The sequence below is a fragment of the Emydura macquarii genome, unplaced genomic scaffold (genome assembly GCF_026122565.2).
Source record: "Emydura macquarii macquarii isolate MOO-44397 ecotype Brisbane River unplaced genomic scaffold, CSIRO-AGI_Emac_v2 contig_2372, whole genome shotgun sequence".
In the NCBI taxonomy this organism is placed as follows: Eukaryota; Metazoa; Chordata; order Testudines; family Chelidae; genus Emydura; species Emydura macquarii.
Genome location: NW_027132509.1, coordinates 2043717 through 2070639, shown reverse-complemented (window position 1 = coordinate 2070639; position 26923 = coordinate 2043717). Strand labels below are relative to the sequence as shown.

General features: G+C 40.0%; 1 protein-coding gene across 5 annotated transcripts in view; it reads right to left on the bottom strand.

The window, feature by feature from the left end:
- GRK5 (G protein-coupled receptor kinase 5) overlaps positions 1 to 26923 on the bottom strand; it is a 218490-nt gene that overhangs the window by 114226 nt on the left and 77341 nt on the right. For all 5 annotated transcript variants that reach the window (XR_010922183.1, XR_010922184.1, XR_010922185.1 and 2 more), the window contains exon 2: positions 18301 to 18396. Coding sequence is in view for 2 of the 5 variants with exons in the window: in XM_067561319.1 (XP_067417420.1) it covers positions 18301 to 18396 (96 nt within the window). In the remaining 3 variants the exon portion in view is untranslated. The remainder of the gene's footprint in view (positions 1 to 18300; positions 18397 to 26923) is intronic.

Genomic DNA, 26923 nt, shown 5'->3' with positions numbered 1-26923 from the left:
TGTTGTTCTTATTAACATTATTTACAGATTCACGTTTCTGAGGGGAGAAGAGACCCCACAGAAAGCAGAACCAGGGGATGCGATGAGTGATTCATTATTAGCAATGGACAATCTTCAAAAGTTTGGCGGCTTGTTTTACTTAAGTATCCAACTGGGATATTTAGGTGGGCAGAACGTAAACACCATGATGGAATTTGGAAAGGACACTAGGTTTAACACCCTATTCCTAATGGGGAGCACCATGCATGCTGTAATTTCCAAGCAGAGCAGACACAAGTTCAATGTTAAGGTCTCCTTTGGAAGACCTACACACAGCAAACTGCACAGACCTCAATTTGTATGCCTGGGAAGTATGAAAGGTGGACCTGGCCCACATCTGCCAAAGGTGGTATAGTATTTTGAGCAACATTTGGTTTGCATAAAAGCAAGTAAGGCAAGTGAGCTTTTCCTAGGGGAGTCCAGGGCACGTGCCACAGAAAAGAAAATTGTCTGCTGTACGCCCTGTCTCCCCTCCCTGTACTGTTGACTTGCCTCTCTTCTTCGCACTCATTTAAACTCGCTCACAAAGTAACGACAGCCTCCCTACCCCGCTGGACACCAGACTCTCAACTAAAGGAAATGAGGTGTTGGGAGTGTTTTCACCTTCTCCTCTGCCAGAGGCCAGGAACATTTTCTTCCCTTTCTATTTCTTTCTTTCTAGGAGCAGCCAAGATACTGTTAAATCACAAGCTTTCAATAAAATACAATTATTTTACTGCCTTGTTTCTTCCTCTTTCCCTTCCCTTTTCCTACTCATCACTTCTGTTTTATCTTCTTGTGTCATTTCTTTACTCTCCCCGCTTCCCTTCACCAGTATTTTTCCTCAGACTAAATTTTCTTCTATTGTTCACTAAAACTCTGTCTTCTCCAAAAACACCTCTATCTTCTAGTATCTAGTATTAGCTTCTGTGTGTTTATCCTCCTTCCCTCTGTCTCATCTTTTTCTACAACATAGTTTCCCTTTATTTTCTCCTATTCAACCCTCCCCCCCAGGTCCTTTCTTCTCCCTTCCAAATGTCAGAGTTCTGACATTAGTTTATTTTAAGGCAATTTACTGTGATTTGGGAGAATGTCATTGACCCCAGTAAGTGCTTTTACAGTTCCTTACATGGTGTGCGGACATCATTTTAGAGATAATAATGTGATGCCTTAAGAAGGTAAAGACCACGGGCTACAATCAACACAGTATTGCTCAAGTTTTGTTGGTGTGAATCCACTGAAAACAATGGAGTTGCACTGACATAAACTGGAGTAATGTGATGATGAAAAAGGCTCAGAGGTCTTTGTTTATTTCCTATATGCTCCAGTATTTCCGACGGGCCCACATTGGCATGTGGGAACTAGAAGACATGCCTTCTGTGTGACTGTTTCTACTCACATCGTGTTCTTCCCATCCTGCTCTATCTATAAACTAGCCGTGACCAGCCAAGCTGTTTATGTTCCACTGATAACAGTTGGAGGCCTGCTTTCGTAACAAGAACTCTACTATACTCAGGCTACTTCCTTCCAAAATTAGTCTTTGCCTTCTGTGCTGCTTAAGCTCAAGGAAGTTTGTTGATCTTGGATTTTGGTACCCAGACAACATAGCCTGTCTACAGAGATCTGAACAGAAAGGACATGAATGGAAAAGAGTCCCACAGAATTAATTTCAACAGACTCTCTAAGCAGTTCAGAGGAGTCTGTCATATCATCTACTTCAGTGGTTCTCAACCAGGGTTACATGTACCCCTGTGGATGCGCAGAGGTCTTCCAGGGGGTACTTCAATTAATCAAGATCAGTGTTTCTCAGCCCAGGGAGGTCACAGGGTGAGTTATGGGGTGCAGGGGTCACAAGTGCAGGGCCAGCATTGGTGGGAAGGGAGGGGATCTTGACAATTGCCCGGAGCCCCATGCCACAAGTCATATGCTTCAGCCCCAGGCAGCAGAGCTCAGGCTTCAGACTCCTGAAAGGGGTACAGGAGTCTGGAAAGGTTGAGAACCACTGATCTACTTAATGCCTTTCATCCTAGGATCTGAAAGTGTTTTAGAGCATTAATTAAGCACCACAAAAACCCTATGAAGTAAGTATTAGCAAAAAGACGTTTCATTTGCATCTGTCATTACCCATATGGTGGTATCAGCAAAATATTTAGATAAGTATATTGCACGGGAGCTGGTGCAAATTATCAGTGACAGGGCATCTGATGAAATGAAGGATATTTGGATGATATACTTTATATACTTTATATTTTATGAAGTTACATTATTCAGGTGGAAACTTATAACTAATATATTTTGCTTTTACCTTTTACAATAGCAGTACTTTAAATTTAAACTTGCTATTTTAAACATTTACACCAATGGAATATTTCTGTAAGTAACTGCTTAACAATGAGAATAAGGGGGCACAATCTGGCTCTGTGTGCCTTGCTCAAGGTCAAATTAAAAGTCAGCGACTGAGTCAAGACTAGAATCCAAGACTCTTGAATCCCAGTTTGCTGCTAAGACATACTGACCACATTCCATATAACACAATGGCCACAGGACTGGAAGGTGTGGGTGAGTCTGTGCAAATGGAAGTGAGGTTGGGGCATTCAGCAAGGTGACAGATTCTCCAAGGTGAGTATCATAAGCCTTTTTCAAGAAAAGGCTCGAATCATGGTTCAGTCTTGATAGATGCCAAAACGCAGAAACCTTCATGTCCAGCACATTAAGCCTTTCAGACGGCTGGCACTTGGAGAAAGCGGAATTTTCTATCACGTTAGTCTAATAGAACTATTCCAAAACAAAATCTGTGTCTTGAGAAACACTTCACTGATTATACATTTCTGAAGGTTTGTTTTCAGCCTCTATCAGCCCATGGTGCAGTAGCAAATATCATAACAGGTGGACTCTGAAGAAACGTAAAGTGCAGCATTTTTTATTTAGACCCTTACACTTCATTTTAACAGGAGATGGGCTATGTACAAAAAATAAATAAAAATGTTTCATTTAAAGTTAGATTAATAGGAAAAAAAGTATGTTGCCCATTATTTCATCAATCAACCCAGTAAGACCAACAATGGCCAACTGGACTATTAATATCCAAACAACCCAGAGCCATCTGCCCTTTGACATTTTCAAAAGCCTGGGAAAACAGGTGGCCATTACATGTCTTAGAGTGACAGACTCAAGAAGCACAATCTATTTAGCTTAACAGTGAGAAGGTTATGGGGTGACTTGATCACAGTCTATAAGTACCTGCATGGGGAACAATTATTAATAATAGTCTATCAGAGAAAAGTATAATATGATCCAAGGGCAGAAGTTGAAGCTAGACAAATTCAGACTGGAAATAAGGCATTTTTAATGGTGAAAGTAATTATCCCTTGGAACAATTTACCAAGGGTCATGGTGGATTCTCCATCACTGACCATTTTAAAATCAAGATTGGTTGTTTTTCTAAAAGAGATGCTCTAGGAATGATTTTGGGGTAATTCTATGGACTGTGTTATACAGGAGATCAGACTAGATGATCACAATGGTCCCTTCTGGCCTTGGAATCTATGAATCATACCCTGTGATGAAGCTTGAAGTGCAATTTTCTGCATAGTTATATTTAAACCTGCAAGATGTGTTATTTCTACAAAGAAGTTTTCTATATCTGCAGCAATTATGAACTTAATCAAACGCTGCTTTCTGGCACACATTAAATTGCCAAGTAAAATCTGTTTGAAAAGGGTAAACAGAAAACAACAATTGGCATAGTGAGATGCTCCCCAGTACACATTCTACATTCAGTCATCAGTATACATTGTTTGTGCACCTAATTAACTGAACTGGAAATAAACAGATCTATATCTTAGACCTTATTACGACTCACAGCATAAGCTTTAATGAGCACAAATTACTGTGTAGGCAACTTTTAAAAGCCAGTTTAATATTTGACTGTTCCTAATTACACCTTAAAGATATAAGAGAGCTGGCCTCAGACGCAGTGACCAGCAAATATTTAAATATGCAAACTGCAATTAAACTTTTGCCTTGGTTTCCTTTTACAGTGAGAAATAGGTTGACTAGCGTAAACTTGTTAGTTTGCTTAAAATGCACAGCCCAGCTAGACTGAATATGCATATATTAAATGGTTCCATTTGGCAGGAATTGGCTCTAGATTGGAAAAATGACATTGTTTATTTTATACAAAACTCCTATTAATATTTACTTTGTTTTGTTTAATGTCACACTGTTAACATGCTCAGTTTTTCACCCAGTATAATCCCAAATCCTCCCCTTGGTATCACCACCTAAGTTATTTTTACCCACATCTACATTTCAATATTCAAATTATTCCCTCCTTCATTTGCCACACTACATATCTTTAGGAATGCTGAGCACATGCAATTCCCATTGACTTCAGTGGCAGTTGCAGAAAATCAGTACCTCTTGGGACCAGACAACTGATCTGATGTAATTGATTTCAGACCTTTTTTTCCAATTCATCCTGATCATGCTGTATTTTAACCCTATATTCTAATGTATTTTGGGATCCCTCTCCATTTCATATAGTCCTCAGTTGTGATTAGTTTTTTTTCTCCACTTCATCCTCCAATAGTTTGATTGAATCGTTGCATAGTACTGAACCCAAAAGAGGCTCAGCAGGATCCTACTGGATATCTCGCAACTCAACACAACCTCTAATTATTTCCTCGTTGTGTGTTGCATTGTATTCAGCTTTGCATCAAATCTATATTTCTCTAGTTTCCCTTTGAGAGTGCCAAGTGGAACCATATCACAGACTTCTACTTAAGTCAGCCTTACTATATTGACTGCAATTTCTTTCCCCATTGCTGCCACTCCTTCTCTCTGTATATGAATAGGTAACAAGTGAGTTTTGGGGAGGGGAACTTCTACAGTATACCATTATTAACAAAGAAGTGTTGACATTATGTCTTCAATGCCCTTTGTGAGTTTTCTCTAATATCCGCTCTAAAGTCTATAGGGGCACATAATACTCTTACAATTTAATATGACACTAGAGGATTGTAATTCCAGAGATGACCTACACAGTCATTCCATAGTGATGTAGTGCTGGCAAAAAGCATGAGAAGAGCACTCCTTTTAAATGAAGACTTTCGTTTAACCAAAGAGCAGGTACAGCACAGCTAAAAGCAGTGCAAGCCTCCCATTCCACTCTGCTAATGGTCCTTCCTTTCATTTTCTAGGTGAGAGAAAATAGCTCCACTCCTGGGGAACATGCAGTCCTTGGCCTCTATTGAGACTGATGCCAAGGGAACCAGTTCTGTGTCCGTTGTGATGGTGCTTTTTTGTGATTTGGATTTTGTTTATTTATTGCCATGCTTACATGATGGCCCTCTTTGTTAATCACTAAACTACAACCTAAGCCAGATACAATTTAGTGACTGAGAAGTGAAAGATGAAAGGCTTTTTGTCCCATTGCCAATCTTGGATGTCCAGGAAGAAGAAGTTGCCAGGAGTGCTATGCAATTGACAAGGTTACCAACCTTGATTTTTTTTTATATGGACCTTGTCATGGTGACTCATTCCGTTGTCACCTTCAGACTAGACTACAGAGATGCTCTCTATGTGGGACTCCACTTTCCAACCACTGAGAACTGATAGCTGGTGTAGAATGGAGTGCTCTTGCTGGGTTTCCTGCTCAGACAGCACATTACATAGGGCTCTGCAATCCCCACTAGCTAACACGTGACCTCCAGGTGGAGTTTCAGTCATTGACAGCTAAAGCCCTAAATGATTTGAGACTTTTGGCTACCTTCTCCATGTATCATCCCATGTCAAATGCAATCATCCACAGTGCTCCAGCTAATAATTGCAGTGGTTTAAACAGGAGGATAGTTGCAGAGTATTCTCAGTGAAAAAGTGTACTCAACTCTGTAATGTACTTCCCCACTTAAGCCACCAGAGCCTAGATTCTGTGACTTTCAGATCATGGTGCAAGGTCCATCTGTTTTCCCAGGCTTTGTGGGACAGAGAAGTTTGAGAGGTTGTGAGGCTGCAGTGGGAAATGTTTAGTTGCAGGGAGGTTGGAAACTTTGCAGTTTGGGCACATTGTTCCATTGGGTATAGATTTTACCAATATTGTGTAAATGCACCCACGATGCAGGATTTTAATAAATCTAAAGACAAAAACACTTTTTGACTTTGTTGATAGACCAGATGATAGAGTATTTCAATAGTTTGATAAGCAAAGTAGCACTGATTCAAACTTACATTTCTATGAATAAAGCAAAGTGCAAAGAAAAAAATACATGCTAGTAGGAAACAGATCTTGGGATTGTAATAAAAGAACATGAAAAGAAAAGACATTAATTTCTTTAAGAGTTTGTTCCAAAGAGATTAATTAAAATATTTAATGTTGTTCCCTTTGCCTTTTAACTCCTTAAAAGAAATAAACATTTTAAGTAAATTATACTTTCAGTTTTGCCTGTTTTCTGCTATATTTATATTAAACTATTACAATGTACAAGAATCCAGAGAAAGCAGCTCATCTTACTGAATGTTGCCGGGAATGGTTTTCTTCAGATGACTTTAACATAGAAGGCTTTTAACACAGGTCAGCAGATTACCCCAAACAAAAATATTGGAATTTAATCTCTGCGTGTATGAGCACTTCACTTACATGGCCTTCAGTGCTCTTTAATTACATTCCTACTGTAAACGAGAGCTAAAAAAATCCCTTTAAAATGGCAGTTCAGTTTTCCCTGACAGACTAACTATAAATACTGTATTAGGGAGGTGCCAAGTTGCTTGCTGAGGTCCTATGTCATTTTACCTCTTTCAGGGATACATGTTTAATTAAAGCATTCCACAAGCTTTGAAACAGATTTCAGATGGGAAATGAGTTCGGTGTTGTGGATTTTGATTCCCCTTCCCCCTTAATAAACCGTTTACTTCTTTTTCCACAAATGGTAGATTCAACTCATGAGAGCTAAGAAAGTAAATGTCAGCTCTACTGCACAGCTTTACCTTCCAGACTGATAGGGCAGACTGAAAATTAATCTTTCTTGGTTTCACTTTCTATTTAAAATGTGTTTCTTAAATGAGATTATTGGAGGGGAGGGGGGAAACATCGGAAAACTGTATTATTTAAAAGACTGTGGGATTAAAAAAGAATCTGAATAATATGCTGGTATGGCACTTCTGCTGTGGCGCAATTTGTGTGGGCAATTGGCAAGTTAGAAAAATATCACCGTTACAGCTGCCACCTTGCAGTCTCAGACAAGAGGCCAAAATAGGAATCGGATTGGGAGATGAAATATTCTCCCTCTCTTAGCTGTTTGCCTTTCAGGGCTGAGGAACAATGGCATGGCAGTTTACCTGTTTGGTGGATAAATATAGGATTTCTCTATCCAGTGCTGTCAGTTCACCATCTGTCACTGGAACTTAAATTTATATACATTAAGAAACAAAAGAGAAGTGGTATATTTGCTTTCTAGTTATATAGTCTAGATGATCTGTGTCTTACAAATGGAAGCTTGATTTGAACTCTCAGTAGCATCTGACTGCAAGAATTCAAACAAGGAGGCTTCTGGTTCATCCCACGGTACGCGTTTGGGCCACATGTTGTGAGTGGGTGGTTGACAAGTGTGACTTTCTTTTCTTTACTCCTACCCCACCAAAAAGTGAAACCCTGGGAGCAGTCCGATTTGGGGACTTGTTAGAGAGATGCTAGCTTGCTGCAGGAAGGGAAAATGATAGGGTAGAATCCCACCTGTTACTTTCAGATAAAACATTTGCATTGTTCTAAGGACATCTGCAGCTACTTTAGACACAGGACACAGGCTTTCTGTAAGATTTTTTATTAATTATTACCTAACATTTAGCAAGGGAGTTGGTAAAATCATTAATAAAGTACAGAGGAACTACCAGCATAGATCTCTTTTCATTGCCAGTGATGAGCTTACAACTGCTGAGCTTACAAACTGAATGAGAAAAGAAACCTGTATCTTTCAAATACCATTACTTACACTAAGCATTCATAGAGCCATTTACAAGTTCAAAGTGCTGTGCAGGTGCTTAATAATTTATTGCTACGGGTGGTATTCACTTTCCTTGCACAGAACCCAAGTAATTCAGCTGTGCTAAGGAGCAAAGGATGAAACCTACCCCCGGTTCTCAGCTCAGGGTGAAAATGGGAAGATCCATATCCATATCCATATCCAAGCCCACTGAATCTCCAGCCCCACTTCCTGCACCACCTAGGTCTTCCCTAAAGGCGTCCCACACAATTACTCACAGAATGACCATGTTCAGCTGATGAGATCTGGCAAGGACACAACTGGAGCTGGCTGCTGGTTATAAAACTATGAAAGCATTTCATATATTGGATTGGTATAATAATAAAGCTGGCTAGTGTGAAACTGCCATAATAGGCTACATACAAATTAAATACTCTGCTCCACACAGTAAGTATCATCTGTGCTTTGGAGTAAAAGCTATATAATAGTGTTTGCCGCTTACTATGGTGATCCAATTACTTCCTAGGCCTACAGTGGACTCTAAATGTTGAAGTTCTTACTAACATGATGTTGAAAGTTTTAAAAATGTGAAGGATCTTGAGATTTCAGATTATTTGCTCAAGCCTCAAGCATTTGCACTGAGCTGTACCCATTTCAGGACATTTTATAGCCTTTGATTGAAGACAAATACATAAAGGCAGTGGGCTGTGCACAATTTGTGTTATCACTGCTTTGCACCACTTGTGTACCTCAGTAACTTAGGTAGCCTGATCCCTCTCTATATATATGTCTGTCTTTATTGCCCCTTGTCTTGTCATGTCTTCATCTAAACTGTAAGCAAGTAGAGGCAGGGGGCATGTTTATTTCACACATCTCAGAAGCTATAAAACAATATATAATGTGTGTAACCACTATTAGCCGGTACAGTATTGGCAGAACCAGGAATGCTATCAAAAAGTGATATTCGGATCTGAACCCCTTTTTACTTGACCCACACTCTACTGCTGAGAATGTATTTTAATTCCAATTCTCACATTTTAATCTGCAGTGCATTAAAAGCAATATCTTTATTATCAATTCCAAGAAGTTTTCAAAATAGCATCTTAAATGACTATTAGAAAAGTAAGTAGAATCTGTGAATAACTGTCCCGATGAGGCAGATGTAGTCCCATCCCACAAAAAATTCTTTAGTACAGTTAGGCCAAATGATGGAAAAATCAGGTATTTAATATCCGCCAAATCAGTTTGTTTTCATCACTTCTTAAAAACAGGGTGGTAGCAAAGAATGGAAGAGCAAGTCTTTGTAGGTTCACCATAAAAATCTCATGTTTCTCTCTTCCCCTTATAAGACTAGAAATTGGGAATCACCACAATATAATAGGCCAGATTTTTATTTACACTAAGGTCCCTTTACCCTTCCTCTTGCATTGTAAAAAGGCCTTAAAGTAGGTGTAAATTATATTTATTATTAATATATTTATTAATTTAAATTGGCTGTATATTTAACAATAACATATTTTTTCACTGAAAAAGTGTTTCAACACAAAGTTTCAAGCAGTTCTATTATCTCCTATATCTACATTTGTGTGTGTATGTAAAATAGGTGAGTATTTCAGAGAGTTGAGTTAGATAATACTAATAAGAATAATAAACAGCAACTATTCCAGAATAAGGTGGTGTGTGAGTTTATACCAGAACACCAATTCTGGAGTAACTCCCTATGTGTGGGCACTATTATTTTGGAATAAAATTGTCTTCTTCTGGTTTAACTTAATCCACTTCTAAAGTGGAACTAATGGAGTTATTCCAGAATAGCTATTCTGGACAGAGATGGGAAATTTTTAAGACAAAACTTTTTTTCCACCAAGAAGATGATGATTTAGGTCTGTGACATTTTGCAGATGTGTGTCAAATTCACCAAATTGTTTCAGTCAGAAAAAAAAAAAAGTCCAGAAAAGCAAAAAAGTTTTGTTTTGACTTTTCAATTCAAAATGACTTTTCATAATTGAATTTTACTTCAATTTTATTTTTAAAAAATAAAAAGGTTAAAAAAAATCTAAAAAATTAGAGTAAATGTTTTGTTTTGGGTCAAACTGAAATAACTTTTTCCCCTGTTTTTTTGTTTCAGACATAGCACTGAAAAATCGGTTGGTGACACAGCTCTAATTCTGGAATAACCCCATGTAGACAAGCCCTTAAACTCCACTTTTACCTCAGTGGAACTGGATCAGCTCCTCACTGCTCACAATGTTAAGGGCTTCCTCTGTCGTGCTCCTTCCCTTCAATGGTGTCAATGGCAAAATTCCCATTGACTTCAATGGGAACAGGAGTAGGATTTTAGCATAAATTCAGCCACCCTTCTCTCTCCCTAAAACCAGGATATACTAACTCCAGTTTAAAGAAAATTTCCTTAACAATTAGGTAATAATACTTAACATGAACACTGAGTACTTAGATAGCACTTTACAATTTCAAAGCTCTACACAAGTATTAATTAGTGTTAATGACTCATATTACCTAATAAGATAATGACAAACCCTGCAGCTCACAATATCTAATTTCTATTTTAAGTGATAGATAAGAGGCATCTCTTAAAGGATATATTTTCTTCTAGCTCCCTTTCTGCCTATTACTCTAATAGCTTTTGGAACATGAGTGTGCATTGTGGCATTTCTCTTTTTAATTTGTGGACAAGAATTCATTGCACAAAACACACTTTTTTTCCACAAAAAAGGGTTTTAACTATAGTATCTCTGGTTTGGGGTTTTTTGTATAGAATGACACCAGGTCAACGTGCGCTCCTAAGCAATATTGCGTGAGGAGAAGGGGATTCATGGCTGCCCTTTATGGGAAACAGCAACGGCTTTCTTGGTTTCTTGCTGGGTTGCCATTGCCAAGGTAATGCTTAATGGATTAAGTCTTGTGAAATAAATTCTGTAAATAGAATGTGGGCTGAGATCATTTAAACTCATTTCCCCTGTGTCCCCTTACAGTCCTGGAAGCTGTCAAGTGCAGGCAGCCTGCAAGCAGACTGTTTTCCCCCAGTGTTAGTCTTGAGTCTCAACAGATGCATAAAAGAGCTTGTTTTTCACATACTTTCTGTGATGGTATTAAAAAATTACAAAAAACACGTCTCAGTTTCACTTATTGCCTTAAACTGCATACAGCTAATCCCACAAGGGCACCAAACATTGCTCTATTTGTCCATCATTAGAACATTAAAGACATGTGTTAATGGAAGAATTATATGCGAGTTTGCAGGATTTTAAATAAAGGAACTGCACCAGAGATGGGTGTATGAACAAACAGTAATTTTAAGCAGTATCATTTCAAGTGCTGGAAGCGCATACAGCATGAGGCCAGGCTCTTGCCCTGAAGAGTTTATAGTCTAAAGTGGGCGATCGCATGACATGGAGTAACATGTCAAACCTGAGAAAATACTCTCAGAGCTGGTGCTGTGGGCAAGATCCACCTAGGAAGAGTTGTGAAAGAAACGGGAGAGAACATTCAATTCATGGAAGGGGGAGGCTGTTCCAAGTGCAGAAAAAGGAATAAACCTGAGGGTGGGGAAGGACTGTGCAGAGAACCTTGAGAGACAAGACCCTGGAGGACAAGAAGGGGGTGATCTTCATTTCTTATTTAGAAATAAATCAGTTTCATTTTTCAGCATTGATGAAATCCATAAATCTACATAACTTTTTCCAGAGTAATAAATCCTTTCGGAGGCTTTTAGCAGTTTCTCTAATTTGGACGTATTTTGATTTCACTCATCCACAGACTCCTCTCTTTCCATGCTGAGTGTTGCAGAGGAAACCTTCTTATGCAAGCCAGGGGAGGTAGGGCAGGATTTCAACTTGAGCAGGGAGTGAACAAGAATAATGCAGACCCATGACGCTAGATGCAGTTGCCATGAGAATGTCATCACCAGCTAGGCTAAGAGAAGCAATTAATCTCCAAGGACACCACCACCAAGTAAGCAAGAGTTGTGCTAAGCAAGCCTTCAAAGATGGGAGTTGGGCATCACTGGCTGTCTTGCCTTTCACCATCATATTATCTTGCCATGCAAAACTACTAGTCTAGACATTCTGCCTTCTGGAGGTGCTTCTTCCAGAAAGGACAACTCAACATGCTAGATCATTGTGTGTGGGATTCTCAATTACCTATCATTACAGGCAGGAAGTCCACATTATATCCATCTACTAATCATACCACAGCTGAGTAAAACACATCCTGTAGCTACCACTGGGCCTGAATTTACATATACTTCCACCCAGGGCACAGTGCTATTAACATGTAGTCCCAGTTGATGTCAACTGAGTTCAATCGGAGTACTACTCATCTGAGTAAAATTACTCATGTGCGTGTTTGCCAGATTGGCCCAGAAGTGATATGGAGGAAAGTCATCGTTTTCTTGAAGTTCTCTGGAAATCGATAGTTCAGTGAATTTAATAATTGTATGATTATTATATAGTATTTAGTACATACATAGTGCCTTTTATCCAAAGGCTTCACCAACTACAGTGGAAACCGAATCACTCATAGCAGTATCTGAGGCCTCAATCCTGCAGGCCCTTATATTCATGCTCAAATATAAACACGTGAGAAACCAATGGGATCAGCAGGACTGGTCACATGTGAAGTTAAGCATATGCCTACATGTTGGAAGGACTGAGGCCAGAGCTAGTACAAATGTGGCCCTGTTTTCAGTGTGTCTTGTGTATCACAAAACTTCAATCTTATAATTTAGACCTGGTCAGAAAATATTCCCCATGGAACATTTTGATGAAAATAAAAAAAATCATGGAAAGATTTGCTGAAAAACAATTTTTCCAACAAAAAATGGAAAATTTTCAAGTGAAACAGAAACTTTCTCTGAAAAATTTTGTTCAATCAAAAACTCAATTTTCCATCAAAATACAGTTTTGATGGAAAATGTTTGATTCACTCTACTTATAATATTTGATCACTACTTTTATAAAATGATCATGAAAATCATGCATTCCTTAAGCACTCAAAATGGAAAGATAATTGCAACTCTTTACTAAGATAAAATGTTACTTGGTAATTAATGGGAGTCCACTTTCTAACCTTTGTCTTCAGTCATTATGAACATTTGAATTGAAAAAATAGCTGAGAGAAAATAAATGGACATGAAGATGTGATTAGATTTTAAAATGAACTTTGAATATTATTTATTTCTATTACCATAATGCCTAGGAGCCCTTGGCATAGACCAGGTCCTCTGTACAACCAGAGAACAAAAAGACAGTCCCAGATTGTGATCTTTTTGCACACTGTTCTGTGAACATTTCAGCATTTGAGTTCTCTGAATACAAATGCTCACAGAATTAATTTTATACCCAAATGCTCAATTTCTGAATTGTGTATTTGATTGTAAAATGTGCAGTTTTTACTGTGTTGGTTGTTTACTTAAGTCATCCAATCTGGAAACAGAAAGCGTCTAATGTAACTAACTGAGGCCCTGACCCGGCAATTTGATCTGTATGGAACCTTACATCCAAGCCAGAGCAGGGGCATAGGGTCTGCCCATGAGAATCAGATTGCAAGATCTGGGCCATGAATTGTAGGGACTGAAAGTGTGTATCATCTAGTAGCTAGTTAGTAGCTTATACAAAATGAGTTGCCAGTCTCAGAGCGGTTCCCAGAGGAGAGGAGGAGATATTGCAAAATATCTGCACAATTGCTATTAACTGGCCAGTTGGCCAAGAGTAAAATTGACCCAGAAGACTAAATTGAGCTTTCATCCTTAAAGACCCAAAACAGGATTGAAGGTGCACAGTGGGCAGGAGAATGGGGGTAGGAAGTGATATAGAGACATGTGCATTTCTTTTGCCTGTGCGGTACTGGTCTGTGCATCATCAGAGAACTTCAGTCTGTCTGTCAGGCACTTTCAACAATTCCATTTAAAAGGTAAAGAAATCAGATTTTCTGGAGGCTTGGAAGCCTTTGTAAAGAGACCAGTTCTTTGGGGGGAAATCTCTGCACTAACAGAGATAAAAAACAGAGGGAGGGTGTGGTGGTTGAAGCATATGTGATGTAGGTTCTATTCCAGCCTCTGCCATTGACTTGTTCAGCAACCTTGGGCAAGCGTCTCTACCACAGGTTCCCCATCTGTAAAGAGGGTGTAATCATACTTCCCTTCCTCACAGAGTTTAATGATTCATTAATATATTTCTAAAGTGCTTTGAGATCGTTGGAGTAAAGGCATTAGAGAATTATTAGCGGGACTTCATTAAGACTCATAAAAGCCAAAATATTTGAAAAAATCACCCATCTGAAGGTCTCGATCATGTCTGAAAAAGTGTGAACTTTCTTTTTTAAACCAACTTTCACAAAAGAGCCAGCCTGTGAATGGTAAGATTTGACTTTTGACCAACTTACTCTATTCATCCTGCCCACAAAATATCTCACACTTAGAAGAGTATTTTTAATAGCACTGAACCCACTCCTGCCAAAAAAAGAAGTTCAGAGTTAATTTTACCCTGACCAAGACAGACACATATGGCTTGCAATAGGTTAACTGCACGGAGAAGAATTACTATTATTTTTTAAACCAAGCATTACAAGTGGTAAAGCAAAGTTAGTGTTGAACCTTTTGATTATAAACCTCTAAGTCTAAACGCATAACAAGATAAAAACACCAGAGTTATCCTTCTTATAGTGTATAATCCATGAGAAGAATCCTCTTTACTGAAGGAGTTAAAGTTCTTGCAATAAATCTAGTATGCCACAAGCTAAAATTCTTGACATCCAATCTGGTGTAATGCAACAAATCAGTGTAACATAACAAACAGCAGACGCATTCTGTGGCACAGCGTCCCCATAAACTTCAATCTCTGGGAAAAAAATCTTGATTTATTATATAGCTTTTGGACTCTTACGAAAGAAAATTTGCCAAAGATCAGAATAATCAACTCTTTCACCCAAGCAGTTTTTTATGAAAAAATAAAGCACAGAATGGGTCTGAGCAAAATAAATAAAAATTCCACACTTTTAACCCACAGAACCTTTTGCGTCATTCAGAAATATTTGCAAGACATCAACAATCTTTTATCATAAAAAAGGCACTCAAAATTAGGACTTTTTCTTACATTTTCTTTTATTTATGGCCTTCTAACTATCCTGTTTGTGCCATCTCAAACTTGTACACACTTACTCAGGTTACATTTGTCAAAGAAGGGCTTTTTAAAGATTCATGTAGCTAATTCCCCTGAAAACTCATCTGTTTTGCTAAGCTATTATCTGCAGGTTATAAAAATAGTGGTATACAATTTACAAATAATATCTATAATAGGATTCATTGTTGTGAATGTCTGAACCACATATTTTCATCCACTGAAAGGGAAACTAATACTTCAGACTCCTTGGAAATGCTAGATGTTTTAATGTAGTTTGCTTCTCCTTATTTTGGACCCATGAAAAGGAACAAAATCATACATTAGCCATTCATAATAAAAATACTAGCCCCATTCAGGGCATGTAAAGGCATTACTGTTGCATCACTCTGAACAGCCCTGCTGTTCCAGTTGCCCATGTAATTATCACACAATGCAAGCCAGACAGTTTCCTTGTGAAAGGCACTGTGTACTTAGGACAAAATGAAATAGAAATGGTAAATAAATAAATAATGGCTGTTTTGAAATCTGACCCACGAAATGGCTTCTTGGCTTAATGGCACTTTCATAAAGATATTCCCATTGTTTGTTGATTTATGGAAAAAAAAACATTGCTACTCACTGCTGTTTAGATATTTGTATCTGTGCAGAAGAAGAAGAAGGAAAAAAAAGGGGTTATTAAGCAAGTCTTTCAGTAAGACACCAGATGATGGATAGTCAAACACAGAGTCTCCTGTAAACACAGGAGAGAACCAAAAGGTTGAACTGACTCATAATTGTGTCAACACAGGTTGCAGACCCTTGGTTTATTTCAGCTTTCCTGTTTTTCACAGATTTCTTTTCACGCCACACTGTTTAGACACAGTCTCTTTTCAATACACCCCGGTGGGGTACAAAAGAATACAAGTTTTCACACTGCAATGCAGGCATTTACATGCACACAGACTGAGCAGCCACAATTAGAACAGCAGAACTACTCTGTCGCTGGCTCGTGTTTGCACAAATTAAGCAGTGCACTTTTGCACAGGAGCCCTTTGCCAACTCTAATCAGAAACTACAATCTACTAATCCTGATCCCCCTTGTATTCCAGGCTGGGCAGCCGGCTATCAGAGATCATCCATACTAGGGAGGGGTTAAAGCGCACGCACACAAACACAAGTAGGTATTTATACTTTTGCCATCTCAAGAGCCCAACCCTTCAACTGCTCCTTAAGCAATTAAACTCACTAAAGTCAATGAGGTTTTTCACCTATGGAAAGGTTGCAGGATTGGACCTGTGGTTTGAAAATAGGTAGTCACATGGAATGCCAGATCTTTTTCAAACATTTATTTTAAAGATCTCACAAAAATATATCATACTAAGCAATGCAGAGCCAAGAGAACTGCTCCATCAGATCTTCATCCTCAGGAACTTACAGAGTCATATATTAGGCTTAGGGCCAGATTGTGATGTACTCATGTTGAGTAGTGCCTTAGCGCTTGCATAGTCTCATTAAAGTCAATGCGTAATGTGCTACTCAACATGAATAAAGGTGGCAGGATCTGGACTTCTTTATATCTCCATCTGTACCAAAAATGCATCAATTGCTATCATTTTTAATCAACAAATAACCTTTGCAGCAAATCCACATCTGACCATTTCGTCCCAAGGGAAACTTTCTGCCTGCATTTTTTTTTCCTGGTCCATTAATAAAAAGATAAAAAGAAAACAATATTTAAGAGGGAACTGCTACAAATAAATGTCAGAAATAACACCCATAGAATATTTCAGAAACAATAGAAATTCAGACAGATTGAATTTTTTTAATGGTCTTCCTTTAAGGTTATTGTGTGTTTCTCTGTAGCAGGAAGTCTCATGCACTGCAATTTTTCCCTTTAGGAACCAAGGTTAATTGAACAGCAGAGATAATTCCATGTGCAAATGACAGTATAGTAAGTTCCCTGTGCTCTCAGCAGGTTCCCTACCTTTAGAAATTGTTCCAAGGTTGTGTGAATATAGAGTAGGAAACTATCCATGAACTAGAAAAGGTTTTTTGTTTGTTTGTTTGTTTGTTTTTAATGTCCATTTCCCCTCTTTAGCACTCTTCAGCCACATACTGAGGGAACTGAAACAGTTTCATAACTTTCCATATATTTTCCCTGCACAAATACTCAGCAAATTTGGAGCATAAATCATGATACGGCACATTGGTCAGGCCCCATGAGCACCACTGAAGTCAGACAAATTATGGCATTTGCTATCTAAGTTGTTACAATTTCTTGCCTTTCATTTATTCATTGCCAGTATCTGGATTTACATCACAGGGGAAAAATAGGAGTTTCATCAACTAAAGTTAACCCCTTATTGCAGGAACAGTAACATGTTTTCCAATAGCAATTTACAAGGATATACCCATTAACATTGCTTTAATGATGCAGTTAAGAAAATGCTGAAACTTTCTGGACGTGAGCAGGACAGATTATACTCTGTGGAAACGGCAATTGAAAACTCCAATTCCAAACCTTTAATATTTGTTTTACATCAATAAAACAAATTAAAAAAATTTACAAGCATATGTAAAAGAGCATAAAGGCAGTTCTCTGACGTGTATGCCGGTTGGTACTGCTGAGCGGCTCTGCCTGGCTGTACAAAGTGTTTACTGCTTGCATATTACCTCCAGAATAAAGTAAGTTATTAATGTCCAACCACATTAAAAGGCTCTCTGCTTTTACCAAGTCTCCTATTCCCTGATATAGGGCTAATTCTTTCAAGGCAATGCAGGGTGATGCAGAAAAGGGTCCATTTCCACTCTGTAGAGCCTGTTATGCACGAGGTTGCCCCCCCCCCATGGACCAACCACAGCATCTGCTACACGTACCCGGAATAATCTAATGGAGATACATCTTGTAAACGCAAGTCCCTTTTGGCTGCTGGGGCCTGCACATGCAACCAGTGGGGCATGGCCTCCGTCCTCCCAAGCCTCTGCCATGCAAACGTGCACCTGTTGTAATGGTCAGTGTGTCTGATGCCCACAACTCCGAAGTTAATTTATAACGCCTCCTTCAGAGATAGAAAATGCATAGTTTGCACAATGATGTTACAATGATGTTGGAAGTCACTTAGGTGAGGAAGTGGTGAGAATATGTACTTTCTTTCCGTAACGTTTCTAAAATAGAATAGGCCTCTTACCTATTGTTCTTCGGAGATCTTCACACTGGCTAATGTGAGGGAATTTCAAGATTTCCTTCCACTTTTTGCTTTTGCCTTTGCGCTTTCCTCCACCCCCTGCAGAAGAAAGAGAAAAAATTATAGTCTTTTTTCAGTGCCAGGCCCAGTGCACAGCTGGGTTGTCCTCTCACTCAGACTTACTAGCCCACTAGCCCAGTCACAGCCCCCATAACACTTTTTGAATATCACAACTTTTTGATAGTGGCAGTCAGAGTCATCGTTGTGTTAGAAAATGGCCCAGGCTACACTGAGATTTGAAAATTATATTGGCAGAGATACAATGGAGGCAACATTAGGATCCAGTCTTGGATTTCTAAAGTCTGGAGTTTAGTTTGAGCCACAAGCAAGACCAGGAAGTTTGAGAGTGCTGAACTGAGCTGTTCTCATGGCATTTCAAACCAAAGTGGCAGCCATTTCATGAAAATCAGACATTCTTCTGACCTTTCCACTATCTTAGACTTCATCTGAGGCAGATCTGAATAACAGGCCCTTTCCAGTTTTGAATCCAATCTAAGCCCCATATCTAAGGAAGGCTTGGATCTGGAGATCAAAATTCAGCACCACCTGTCCCCACCTCAAATTATTTATACAACCATAATCTCAAAGTGGCATTGTCATTAGGAGTAACACTCATGGATCACAGCTACCTGAGTAGGATTAGTATTCATTTAAAAGAAAAAAGAATTTAAGAGAAAACTGTCAATTCCCCCAACTACAAGTACAAAAAGAAGAGATTATTTTCTTATCTTGATTATATTTTAGCCCAATTGCAAAAAAATAAGAGGTAGTTTGGAATTAATCTGAGGCCTGTTTTGCTCCTAAATACCATTTTAAAATGTGGATTGTAAAGCAATAACAATGAATGCTTTCATCAGTGGGTGATGAAAATGAGCAACAACAGTTTATTTAGAAAATAATAAAGTATTTTTTAATATATCACTTCATCACAAAGAAAATAGTTCCCAATGAGGACAAGGGACAAGGGCTCTGAGGGCAAGTGTGAGATGCTTTGTGAGCACTGAGCTACCTGACATGTACACAACTCCTGGCAGCCTTCCACATAGCTACACGTACCCCCCACTGAAGTGCAGCCACCTCTGGAGAGGAACACAACAGGTGTTTAACAGCCACACACTACAACAGCACATTGTTGTGGAGGGCAGGGTTTCACCTGGAGTCTGGGAAGTTCCTAAGCAGAGGCAAATTAAGATTTATTGGGGCCCTGGGCGCAAGGAACATTTGGGCCCCCCACATCCTGGAACCACGCCCGCCTTCTTTTTAACATGGGGATAGTAGCCTCAGGCAGGCATGGAGCAGCAGCAGCAGCAGCAGGGGCTGAACTTCACGGCGGGGTAGCTGATCATCTTATGAGTCCCTCGCCGTGAACTGCAGCCCCTGCTAGCAGCGCCAGCCTCTTCTTGGTGGGGGGCCTGAGGTGGGCCTTATCCCCTCCTCACCACGGGGCCCCTCCCCCTGCTCCTCCTCTTCTCCCCAAGGCCCAGCCCCCTGGCCAGGACCCTCCACCTGCCCTTGGTGGCATGTCCTAGAGGGGTGGGGACATGGGCCAGGGGCTGCTCTCAGGCACCCTGACACCCCGCCCAAGGCTGGTGGAGAGTCTGGGGCTCACCCAAGCAGCCCGGACTCCCTAAGTGGCTCTTACCACGGCCCGGCTCCAGCTTCCAGCCCGGCCAGGGGGCAGGGCCTCAGGAGGAAGAGGAGGAGTAGGGGGCAGGGCCACAGTGGTCCCCCCACTTCTACATGGGTTCTGACATTCCTGCAGCAAATTGGCCTGTGGGTTAATCTGCCACTGTTCCTCAGAGCCCATGGAGTACAAGTTGAATTCTGCCTCTGCAGCCCCAGCTGGGGCCAGAGCATCAGGGGTTGCTGCCTGTGCCTCTGCTCCCACTGAGACCAGTCTGGGGTGGGTTACTAAAGCCGCCAGAGCACTGCCGCTGAAGCTCCAACTCGAACCAAGTCACCAAGGGCTTGTCTACTTGGGGAGGAGAGACAAGTTAACGAAAGCTGTGACGTTCATCCCCGCCCCGTGGATGCTCTCGTTCAGGAGTAAAGTGACCTTAGTTTACGTCTGTACGGCCACTTTGTTTCCGAATGAGTGCATCCACACGGGGGTTTAATGTGCTATGTGCTTTAACTTCACAGTTTTAGTTCATTCGTCTTAACTTTTCTAAATGTCCTTGGGCAGACAAGCCTTAGGGTTGAGTGTGGGCCACTCTCTTTCTCTCCCATAACCCCACCAGACACCTGCCCCCAAAACCACCTTTACAGACTCCACTGCTGGCATCGCTAGCTTCTCTGAACAACCTCTCTCGTGGGCATGTTTAATAATGTCACCTCCTGCCTTTTTATTTTTTGTGCTCCCCTAACACCATCCTCCCCTTTTCTTCATCTCCTTTTCCCCCACAACTCCACCTAACTGCATCGTCCTCCACACTCCTCTCCTTCCTCCTATCTTCCCTCCATCTCTTGCCTTCCTACATTCCCAGCTCACCTTGCTCTTCAGTTTTGACACAGTCATAACTATACCTGATCCTCCTGAGCGTTATCTACACTACAGATTCCACCAGTAGAGCTGCACTAGAATGATGTCTATAATCAGATTTTTTTAACCCAAGATCTGGGGACAAGGAATGCACGGGCTGGGGAAACAGTCCTATCAGAATTTAGGGCAAAGAAGAATGGTAATTGTGCCATCTGTCCAGGAATCAATCAGATGAGGTTTTGGACAATCAGTATCAAAAATAAGTCCTGGTCTAGTGAAAATTAAATAATTTTAGGTCACTTTCTCTCTTAGCCTCTAGAGTCTCCTACACGAGAGTATTTTTAGAAGAGCTCGGTTTCTTGCTAGGATCTCCAGAGGTTGTAGCACCTATGACTCGCTCCTTTCAGTGCACGGAAAAATAACTAAACTAAATGTGCAGTAATTATTGTCTTGTTGTGTAATGCTAAGTGATTTCTCAGCCTACTGAGGGTATGGTTAATACTGGGTCTCTTTTTTTTCCCTTTCTCACCCAGCATTTTTAATTCTAACTTTTCTTTCTCTCCATCTTTTTCAACTTCCTCCTCTCCCAGGATTATACCCCACTCTATACAATGGGGTAAGGAGAAAGATGTAAAAGAAAGTTGCCACATCCACAATAATAAAGGATATAGGAAATGTGATGAGGAGGGTTTCACTCTCGTTGCAGTTCCTAGTATGTGTCTATCCCAGTTAGACAGACTGTGTAATCAACAGAGAATGACTATTCTCTGAATATTCTGAAAATCTGAAACCCCAGCTCCTTTTCCTGAGATTTCCCTCATTGCTGTATTTATTGTGTTTCAGTCTCTGCACACAAAATCTGATTCACATGATTCTACTTTAGATGCCATGCCACGTCAAATGACTAATTCAGAGCTGAGTTCATTCTGTTGGTGAGCAGGGAAAGTCGCAATCATAGATTGAGAGTATGTTAGATACTTATAATTTCTGCAGACTAAATAAGGGGTGGATTGATTCAACATATATCAGAATATTACATGGAAAGCTTGAAAACTTTGAAATTTTGCAAAAATCATGTAGTATTTGGGGGCACTTCTGATCATGTAAATACAACCTTTCCACAATATCAGATGGAGGGGTGTTCTTTCTTACCCGTGACTAGCACACTTCTCTATTCTCTTGCTAATGGTTTTGTCGTTTAAGGGCTTGCCTTAAACTTTAAACTCTTTATTGACAGGAACTTAGTTATTGTAATACTCTCCTTTCTATCCTTCCCTCTTCTCATCTCTTCCCTCTCCGGTCCAAAATGCTATTGCTAAAGAAATTTTCATTTTCTAACCCTCTGACCATGTCCTCCCAGAGTCACCTCCTTTGCTTTCTGGCTCTTACACATTGAATTTTCCTCACCTTCAAAAGTCTACATAATCTTGTCCCTGCTGATGTAATACCCATCTGCACCCACAATCATCCTTTCTGCTTCTCCCACTCTTCACACCTTATGCTCCCTCCATTGCATCTCTTATTATGCTGTCCCTGCATGCATATCTCCCACTTCCTGCCTGCTAAATATCTTCTCTCTCTTCCTCTTCAGACCCCATTGTAGAAACCACTTCTTCAAGAAATATTTTCTTCTTTCTAACCACAAATAATTTTGATTGCATTCTCTTCCCTGAACTACTGTCTCATGTCTTGTCTTGTGTTTGTTTGCCTTGTGTACTGTAGACTGTAAACTTTTGAGTGTCCTGCTCTGTGGTGGTATATCTCCATGGGAATTTACTGCACTATAATAAATATTTATGAACTAGTTGTGGGTGCAGATCCTCAGCTGGTGTAAAAAACAGAGCTATGATAATATATACCAGAGGAGGATCTGCCCCACTGAGTATGAATGTGCCAAAGATTTTAGGATCATCCCTTTTTTTTTATTATTTTTTAAAGCCATCTTCATGGAAATTCTCAAGATGTGGTTCCAACATTAGCAGCACAAAGCAGTGTAATACATTATAAAGCAACTCTCCACCTTAAAGGTCAGTTTCAAGATTGTGTTGGGGGAACCTGACCACTATTGTTGGGTCAGAAGGACTTTTAAAATGCATTTGATTCAAAATATATATTGATACAGAAAAGAAATGGATGATGCATTTGGACAATTGGCATCACGATCTGGGAAGGGCTCCTAGATCCCCAGTTACAACTGTGACTAATGAATGGCCTAACCAGTGAGTTCTTTCCTTTTCTGTGCCCATCCTACAAAAAGCAGCAGCCTCCTCTGATGAATGGTTTGATCTTAGCCAAGCACAACGTGGGGTTACTATTTTGCCTGTCACATTTTTATGTTAAAGATTCTGATCAAGTGCTGTAATCTACCCGACCTTTCAGCTCTCAGCCTCTCTCCCAGAGCTGGCTCCAAATGTAATTCTAGGGTGTTTGAAGGACGTAATGCACTGAGACAATTGAGACAGGCTAAATTGTCTGGCAGAGCTAAAAGCGAAGGTTTCTCAAAATAGTTTGGTAATTGTGCAGGTTGCACAAGTAAAGACTTTTCACTTGCCTTGATTCCTGTCTTTACACTGAAAAGTTCCAGAGGGGTAGCCATGTTAGTCTGTATACAGCAAAAACAAGGAGAGTTCTGTAGCACTTTAAAGACTAACAAATTTAATTTCTGCAGGCATAAGCTTTCGTGGGCTGCAACCCACTTCGTCAGATGCAAGAAATAAAAATCAGATGGGGGGTGTGTATATATATATACATCCAAGGGTAAGGAACAACAATGGGGAGGGTAGGTGTTAGCAAAGTCCATTCAGTTAGAGTAGATGAGGCCTATTCACAACCATTGATTAGAAGGTGAGACTGTGTGAACAGTGACAATTATTTCTCGCAATGAAATAACCATTCCAAGTCCCTATTCAGACCCAGTTTGATTGTGCCAAGTATAGGGACTTGGAATGGTTCTCGAACGCTTTAGAATTTAGGATGTTTAAAATCCAGATCTAGATTTTGCAGCTCTGGCCTGTCTGGAATGATTATTGCCACTCTACAAAGGCAATTATATGCATTGCTAACATATATATGCCCTAGGTAAAGATGGGCCAGAGTTGAAACACTCAGGTGGATTTTAAACACTCCAGAATTTCAAGGTATGCAGGGTTAAGGTTTTGGTTCAGGCTTATCTATAATTATAATACAGGCTAGCCTACGGCTCTCTGTCAATCAGGTTTCTTCCAATCTGTGTTCTTCCAAACACTATACCAAGATAGTATTAAACTGCTACGATGGGGCTACTTTCTCCCCTTGTGATAAATTATGAAATGATGCTACTGAAGTTATTTCCCCAACCACTATCAGACAAAATTCTTCCCTGGGTGAGCATGACTCCAATATTTTGCTCTACCTCCATGTAACTCTGTTGACAATATGAATTCCAACTCTGGGAGACCAGGACAATGGAACCCTGCTCCACCAGGTGCATCTGCGAGGAGCCCTTAGATTCTAAACAGCATCACAGCAACCTCTCTCACTAGAGCATTCTCCACATTTCAGTTTACTTCACTGGTAGCCTTCAGAATACAATGAAGGGTGCATTTATTTAGCTTTTGGCTAACTGGATTTTTTTTTTTTTTTTTTTGTATCTGGCTGAAGTAGCTATGCTTTTTACACTACACATTACAGGGAGCTTTGTATAATTTGTGTCTTTTTGCATCAGTACCAAAGCCCCAATCAAGCAAAGTACTTAAGCACATGCACAGCTTTAGAAATGAATGGTCCCATTGAAACTGGGGTCTGACTATATGAGCACCTTTCTCTAGACGTTTCAATTGTCAGAGAAACATAAAAATTACCATACACTGTATCAGACCCATTGGTACATCCAGTCCAGTATCCTGTGTCTGAGAGTGGTCAACTCCAGGGGCCTTAAAGGAAAGTGTAAGCTACCCTGCAATAGGCAGTTACTGGATAACTTCCACACATGGAAAGTTTCCTCCCAATCCAATTAATTAGATGTGGTTTATTCCCAGAGGCATGAGGGTTTATATTTCTATGTGGGGCAGGGTGGGGTTTGGTGGGATTTTTTGTTTTTTTGTAATCCATACAATTGTAATTCTGGATGCTCTCATTATCCATATAAATGTCCAGTCCTTTTCTGAATCCCACTAATTATTTGTCCTTAATGATATCTTGTGTCAAGAAGTTCCACAGGCTAACTGTACATTTTGTTAAAAGGAATGATTTTTTTATCCATCTCAAATGTGGTACCTTTCATTACAATGAACATGCTCTTTTGCTTGTATTATAAGGTAGGGTCAGAGGAGTTGCCAATCCACCTTTTTTATCTCATTCATTATTTTGTGCATCTTTTACATGTCCATTCCCTTATTTATCTCCTCTCTAAAGTAAGTAATCCCAGTCTTTTTAGTCCCTCCTTCATCTGGAGGTTTATCCATGCCTCTAATCATTCTTGTTGCCCATCGACCCTCCCCACTCTGCAATAAAAATGTATTGTAAAAAATAAAAATGGTTCCTGTTACAAACATGAAAGTCATTCTCTCCCCCACAATCCCATCCCTTTACCCTGGGAAAAAGAAAACAGGAAGCTTGTTTTATCCGTACAACATATTAGAGGATCCCCGTGGCTAATCTGGTTTTGGAAAACCTTAGAGAATCATTGGAATCTCCAAAAGAATCCCCCAATCTACTATGCCCAAGAAAAAGAAGAAAGTTAGTGTCTATGGCTTATGAAATACTATAAAAAGCCCAAAATATGCTCTCCAAAAAGAATCAAAGCTACCATCATCTATCACAAATGCAAAAGCCAGAGTCACAATCTGTCAGGGGCTTCTAAAGATCTCTTTTTGCTGAACATGGCTCTCAGACTAGTCCAAGATTTTGTTAATGTGTTTGTAAATATCTTCCCTGTTGTCACGGCACATTTGCACGCAAATCCATCTGCATGTTGCTATAGATATACATGCTTGACAGCCTCAGTTTGGAAAGTATCCCATAACTGTTTATTTGAGAATTAACGGCAGACGCAATTCACGTTCAATCCTCCAGACCTAGAGAGGTGTGAATTTCCTGACTAACATCCTAATTTGTGTCTAGATGATTACAGTTGTGTTATGATAATTCTCTGTCATCTACACCGCTGCTAGAGGACCAAAAGACACACATCACAATCTTACTACTGCTATTTAAAGCCCTTCATAATTCTGGCCCAGGTAGTCACTGTTAAAAAGCAAACATTTATCCACAGAAAAAATTCGTTATATCTAGAACAGAAATAACTGTGGTATCTTAAATATCAGAGCATGGAAACTCTGGGTAAAGGACTCTTTAATAAGAAATACTTTACCTGAGTGACTGCCACTCACCTATTCCTCTTGCCCACAAGTCCGATCAGCCATAGCGGATTGACTCCTGGGGCTTGATTTTCATTTACACTAAAGGCCCTTAACACCACTCCAGCAGTATAAAGTGGCCATAATGTAACTTACATTTTACCCCCATTTTAAGGCCTCTTTACACAGCCAGAGTCAAGTGACTCGTGTATAAATGAGAATCAGGTCCTGAATTTTTAGTGTTGGTCATGATCAGCTCAGCAGCAGAGCTTGCTTTGTTGAGGGACTGGAGCTGTGGAACTCTCTGCCACATGAAGTCTGTCTGAATCCCTCATTGGCTGCTTTTAATCCATATTTGAGGTCCATTCATTGTAGCCAATTTATCTTTCTCCACCTTTGGGCCCATTCAGTTGTTTTGAATAGATGCTTCCCTGTGGAGTGTGTTAATTGGGAATTATTTGTTGATCTGGTTTGCCAGAAGGCAGGTTTGCCAAAGCCTTTGGGGGTTTCAGTTGGTGTCTATTTGGGCAGGTTGTTCTTTAATGTTTTGTATTTTATTTGTGTGGTGCTTAATTGCAGTTGAGTAGATGCCATATACAGCTCTTCAGAGAGATTCTTATATGGTACTGTGAGCGGCAGAGCCCCTGCCTAGTGGTTAGAGTCTGTCACAGCAGCCCCGCCTAGTGGTAGGGGAACCACTCCACTGGTTCCAACTCAGGGCCTCCTTGGGCACTGTAAGGAAGGTGTC